At 48.8% G+C, this 6,233-nt stretch overlaps 1 protein-coding gene across 2 annotated transcripts; it reads right to left on the bottom strand.

Moving 5' to 3' along the window:
- Positions 1-2,695: 2,695 nt before the first annotated feature.
- LOC124661967 (peptide-N4-(N-acetyl-beta-glucosaminyl)asparagine amidase A-like) lies at positions 2,696-5,013 on the bottom strand. Of its 2 annotated transcripts, none has more exons than XM_047199858.1 (2): positions 4,968-5,013; positions 2,696-4,694 (listed from the first exon to the last, which is right to left on the bottom strand). In XM_047199858.1, the coding sequence occupies exon 2, from the start codon at positions 4,669-4,671 to the stop codon at positions 2,950-2,952; it is 1,722 nt and encodes a 573-aa protein (XP_047055814.1). In that variant the 5' UTR covers positions 4,672-4,694; positions 4,968-5,013; the 3' UTR covers positions 2,696-2,949. The 2 variants fall into 2 exon arrangements, with proteins under 2 accessions (XP_047055814.1, XP_047055813.1); XM_047199857.1 differs by lacking the exon at positions 4,968-5,013 and adding an exon at positions 4,780-4,829.
- Positions 5,014-6,233: the final 1,220 nt, after the last annotated feature.

Raw genomic sequence — 6,233 nt, forward strand, 5'->3', positions numbered from 1 at the left:
TAAAAGTAGCATGGAACATAAGAAATTATAGATACGTTTGAGACGTATCAAAGACTATGTCAGTTTAAAATTTGGTGTTGTAAGACTATGTCACTTTGAATTTGGTGTGTAAGACTATGTTAGTTTAAAATTTGTTCTAGACTATGTCACTTTCAATTTGGTGTTCTAAAACTATGTCAGTTAGTGCTGGATTAACACTTGGTTTTTGCATTTCAGAACTCTCGAGGTTGTCGACAACCACTTAGGTTTCCAATTTAGAACTCTCGAGGTTCTCGACAACCACTTAGGTTTACAATTTAGAAGTCTCGAGGTTGTCGACAACCACTTAGGTTTACAATTTAGAAGTCTCGAGGTTCTCGACAACCACTTATGTTTAGAATTTAGAAGTCTTGAGGTTGTCGACAACCACTTAGGTTCTAAAATAGATACCCTCGGGGTTCTCGACAACCACTAGGGTTCTAAAATAGATACCCTCAGGGTTCTCGAGAACCACTAGGGTTCTAAAATAGATACCCTCGGGGTTCTCAACAACCACTAGGATTCTAAAATAGATACTCTCGGGGTTCTCGACAACCACTAGGGTTCTAAAATAGATACCCTCGGGGTTCTCGAAAACCACTAGGGTTCTAAAATAGATACCCTCGGGGTTCTCGACAACCACTAGGGTTCTAAAATAGATACTCTCGGGGTTCTCGACAACCACTAGGGTTCTAAAATAGATACCCTCGAGGTTCTCGACAACCACTAGGGTTCTAAAATAGATACTCTCGGAGTTCTCGACAACCACTTAGGTTTCCAATTTAAAAGTCTATGACCATATAAACATTAAACATTCGAAACACAATTAAAACAAATGGCTAGTTTGGATGATGATTCAAACTTTAGCAACATAGTTCACCACATAAGGATTACAACATAGTTCAATACTTGTTCTAATTAAAGATTACCACATACTGGTTCTAATTAAGGATTACAACAACATAGTTCAACACATATAGCTTCAACACTACTAGGATTACAACACCATATTAGAGTTCTCCAACAATCTCCTTGATCTTCAGAAGCTTGTCTTTGTTTTCATGAGCAACTTTCAGAAGGTTATACAGTGTGTACTCTAACTTCCTCTTGTCCTTTTTAGCTTACCTTTCTCCTCTCTGAGCTCCTCTTTTTCCTTAACCCACTTATTCTTCTCCTCTTTGAGCTCCTCTTTTTTCCTTCTCCCACAGTTGCTTCTCCTCTTTGAGCTCCTATTTTTCCTTCTCCCACTGGTGCTTCTCCTCCTTCATGAAAAACAGTGCAAAATTCAGTTCCATAACCTCAACTTCAAGTTCAGTCCCGTTCAAATCAAAAATCTGGTTCTTCTCCTCATTTATCTTCTTCAAATTTTCTTCCATCACTCTTTTCTCTGTATATTTCATGAATTTATCCACATCATCCATCGATGAGTGGTAGTTCTTCTTAAACTTGTTCCTCTCCTCAACCAACTCCTGCAACAATCTTGCATTCTGGATCTTCTCATCTATTCTTTATTGCTCGACTCATGGTACATTGACCACAACCTTCCAAGTGAGTTCTGAAGAGTTACTGGCCACTCTTCATCAACCCAGGCCAAAAACCCACAGTTAAACACCTGCTGCACATATATGTGCTAGTTCATATCAATAAATCATCCATTATATCGACAGCTAATCCTCCAACGTAATGTCCTCGCAGTTGTCAGGAGCATAGTCCATGTTCGTCAGCTCCTAAACGACAAATATTTGCCAAAAAAAAAACGACCTTTAACCGAGCTAAATCGAAGAAACCAAAAAAATCCCCAAATCGGAACCCTAGATCGAAGAAAATGAGAGAGATTGAGTGGCCGAGCTTACATCTAGCTGCTCCGTCGAGCTCTCGCCGTCGTTCCAGCTTGGCATGGCGGCGCTAATGGCGGCGGCGGTGCATCCACGACGGCGACGCAGCTCCGGCAGAGAGAGAGGACTGAGAGTGGGGAGGACGGCCGCGACTGAAGCAGCATCCTCCCAAATGCAACGTTAAACGTCCACAAGTGAGTGGGACCCACGCACCGTCAACGACCGTTAACGGCAGCCGTCAAGCACTTGCCACGTCAGCTCTGACAGTGGGCCATGGTTGCCATAAATCGTGTCAATTCACGTTCAGAGACGGTTTAGTGCTATTTGAGAAAACCTGGGCAAAATCTGGTACGGAGTAGTTTTTTTTGATCCCGCAACACAAAGTGGTACCAAAATAAAGATTTAGCTCACAAAGTGGTGGCTCTACGCTAACAACTCTAATAAGGGTGATAGGAACTCCAAATCGGCATGAACTGAGGTTGACATAAACTAATGCATGTAATGAAAATAAGAATATAGTAAAAAAATTAGCAATTTAAACTCCATAATCGTTTGAGGGATAATGTCAAGGAAACATGCCTCCTATGCATCAACAATGCATGGTTTGTTACCAATGTTATTAAGAAAACATGCATAAATAAATTTGACGCTTGACTTGACGTACGGTGTAAAAAGAGTTTGAGAGAAGTAGAATGGAGAGAAAGTGTTGGCACTCATGAATTGGTTCTCGCCGACAGAGTTCACATCAATTGAAAAGCGACCAAGAAGAAGTGGTACTCCTTTCTTATTAAAAAGAGTTTGAGAGTAGTAGATTAGGATGAACTTTTTTCAAATTCTAGAAATTTTGAGATAGGAGTTAGGATCTGTATTGAATAATTGCAGCTAGGGTGTTACTACATATGCATCACATCACTCTTTTCTTATTCATGGGCTGGCTAAGGACACGAAACGACTCATCATCACATAATTGAACAAGCCTAAACGAAACGAATAGGGTCCACTTTTGTTCCCATTACCGTTTACACTTTACACCAGCCGTTATCCTGGCTGCTATCTACTCGCGCGCGCCACGCAGCAGTGCGCCGGCCGACAGGCGTCAACGTCGGCCCGTGCCGGCGCACGACGCCTCATCATGGTCGAAAAGCACGTCGTAGCCGACGCTGGTGACGTTCCTGACGTAGCAGGCGCCGTTGCTGGCGCCGTAGTTGTAGACCTGGTGCATCCGCCACGACGCGCCGGCCACCTGGTCGTCCCGGAGCACCACCACCGCCTCCGCCACCTGCTCGTTGCGCAGCGTGCTCGTTCCCGCGACGGCGCCGGAGCGGGACTCCACGAACCCGATCTGCACCTTCCGCATGAGCCGCTGCGAGGAGGTGCCGCTGCCGTTGCCGCCGAGGAAGATGTAGAGCGGGAAGCTGTGGTGCAGCTGGTGCGCGTACGCGCCGCCGCCGCCGACCTCGGTGTGCGCGTCGATGGTCTGGTTGATCGCCTGCTCGCTCCCGTTCTTGCTCACCACGTTCGTGTTCGCGAAGTTCAGCCGCTGGGCGAACGTGGTGGTGATGTTGCCGCGGGACGAGCTCACCCACCCCGTGGCCGAGATGTTGCGGCTCGCCGTCGCGCGGTACTCCCCGTCGATGCCGTCCAGGGAGTGGGAGTTGATGCCTCCCGCTAGCTTCGGCGCGTCGTGGGAGATGAGGCCGCCGGCGGTGGTGGACGCCTTGGGATCGAGCCAGAGGTGGAGGTTGGCGTTGACGTACCATGAGTTCTGCGCGTTGGTGACCGCGAACCCGACCTCGTGCTCCTTGTTGTCTAACAGCTTGCCCAGGAAAGGGGTGAGCTCGATGTCGTAGGTGGGCAGGTTGAAGGAGCCAATGCTGGTGATGGGGCGCCAGATGAGCGGGTTGATGCCGCCGGTGTAGATCACGGGGAACGGCCAGACGGCGCCCACGACGTCGCCGTCGAGCTGGACGGTGACCTCGCGGAACGGCCCGTTCTGGTCCGGCGTGTTCATGTACCAGAACTCGTCCGAGTAGTGGGAGGAGACGTAGACCTCGAGCACGGCGCGGTACGCGTTGGCCGGCACGGTGACGCGCGTGGACTCGACGTCGGTGCCGTTCTGGACAACGAACCATAGACCATCGTCGAGAGGCAGGCTCCTTGACACGGGCACGATCAGATCCGCGGGCGCCGACGCTGCCGGCGTCGGGGCCGACTGAGCCTTGCGGCGGAAGTAGAGGTGGAGCGTGAGGTTGGCGTAGTAGACGCCGTTGTAGGTGTCGTCGATGAGGTTGCCGAGGTAGACGGCGAGCGTGGAGTTGCCGGTGGCGAGGAGGGACGTGTACTTGGTGACGTCCTTGTGCACCGACCAGGTGACGCCGCCGGGGCGCGGCTCGGCGGTGCTGCCGCGGAGGAGCTCGGCGCCGCCGAGCCAGACGCCGAAGATGCGGTCGTACTGGACGCCGTGGCAGTCGGCGCGCCACTCGAGGACGGCGAGGGAGACGTCCCCCGCGCCGCGCAGGCAGGACGGCGGTGAGTAGGCGGTGGTGACGGGCGGCTTGGTGAGCGTGAGCGCGAATGAGTGGGAGAGGAGGAGCGTGGAGCAGGGCCCCGAGCTCCCACGCGGCGGGCGGAGCGGCCGGTCGACCTCGAAGAAGGTGGTCTTGGCCTTGGCACGGTGTCGAGCCGGCTGTGCCGCCTCGACGGTGGCGATGTCCTGGACGGAGAGGCGGAGGTGGCGCGGCGTAGCGACGGAGGAGTGGAAGTGGGAGAGCAGAGTGAAGCAGAGGAAGAGGAGGCGGGGAGCAGAGGAGGTAGGCATTGTGCGCGCTCGGTTGTGTCCGACTCAAGATTGAGAATTTAAAGTGAACATCCTTCATCAGACAGCAGAGAAATATATAAAGAAAAACAACGCTATCCAGATACACACATTCTCGTATTCTTTGAATATACTCTTTTGTGAGTGCCGTATAATGGCAAAACCGAAGTGCCGACTGCCGAGTAGGTGGGGAAATTATTGGACTTTTGAAGAACTCATATTGTCCACTAGTATAACATCCCAGAAAAATGCAGTCATAAAACCCGGAGGGAGGGGCCAAAAAATAGCTGGAAACACACCAGATTCCAGCCCCAAGTTCCACTGAAACGGAACAATGAGTCGATATTGCGTAGGACAACCTCAGTGTGGTCCGGATGGCGCACATAGATAATCGTTATCTGAAGAAGCACATTCTTATCTGAAGAAGAAGAAAATTCATTAACTTGTGGTAGATGAATAAAGTTCCGTGTTAGTGTATTGGATTAAATCGATAACGGTCTCAACTCCTCGCTCCTGGATGGACCACGGGATTATTTTCGTAGTTATCGCCACTGTCGGCCGCTGGATCCCGCACCTAATCACAAACAAATGTAGGTGGAGTCCAGGCACATATCAGCATCAACTACTAGATGGCACATAGTACACACTACCAGTACTGCCGTATTTTTTTCCGAAATGGACCAGTACTGCCGTATGTGCTCATAAATCTAACACAATCGTGGCATGTACATGTCGATGGTCTATTTTAGCCTGCCCATGCTCCAGCCGGTCTTTGTTCAACTGTTGTCCGCTCAACGCTCATAGGAGACTAGGGGATTGCTGAATTTTATTCATCTGTTGATAACTAAGTTGCACGTTACTGTCATGAACCGGAAACTGTCTCAGCTTCCTGCAGCAAGGACCAGGGGATTGTTATCGTGGTTATGGACACCGTCGACGCCTCCCGTACCTAATCACAAACACAAATGTAGGTGATTCAAGGCGCATATCAACATCAATTCCCACATAGTACATACCTTCCACTCCGTATGTGCTCATAAGTTTAGAAACTTGGCATTTAGAGACCGGAATTTCGTTAAAACTAACCCATACCGCATGGTTGGCCCCAAAATTTGGGATTTACAAGCTTGTGTTTCAGGGAAGTCAATTCATAATCTAAGGTTTCCAAAGTTTTAAAATGTGCCTTAAACTTATACAAACTATGTGGAATGTTCTGAGAACCCAAAAAGTTGTTTAGGGAACTCGACATGACACATTAGCTAGGAAGATAAAGGCCCTGCTCAATGTAAAAAAAAAATGGACCTTGTGGAGAAAATAGTAATGTGGCATCGAGTAAGGATTGTAGTTACGGACGCCCTTTGATCCGTTCTCAATATCTTGTGATAAGGAAGAAAACCAGTACATACCCTACCCTCGCATGAAAGAATATTTAGTCATCTATTAGATATCAATTTCTCGTTGGAAATCAAGGTACAAACTCTATAAACTAGGAAAATCATATTTCATCTTCGTACTGACGTAAAAAATAGTTTTGGTAGTGAACGCCCTATCAATAGTTTGAAGGC

Source organism: Lolium rigidum, chromosome 6 (genome assembly GCF_022539505.1).
Source record: "Lolium rigidum isolate FL_2022 chromosome 6, APGP_CSIRO_Lrig_0.1, whole genome shotgun sequence".
NCBI lineage: Eukaryota > Viridiplantae > Streptophyta > Magnoliopsida > Poales > Poaceae > Lolium > Lolium rigidum.

Excerpts from the sequence above, each read along its gene's own strand:
- LOC124661967 (XM_047199858.1), bottom strand. The coding sequence starts at position 4,671 with ATGCCTACCTCCTCTGCTCCCCGCCTCCTCTTCCTCTGCTTCACTCTG.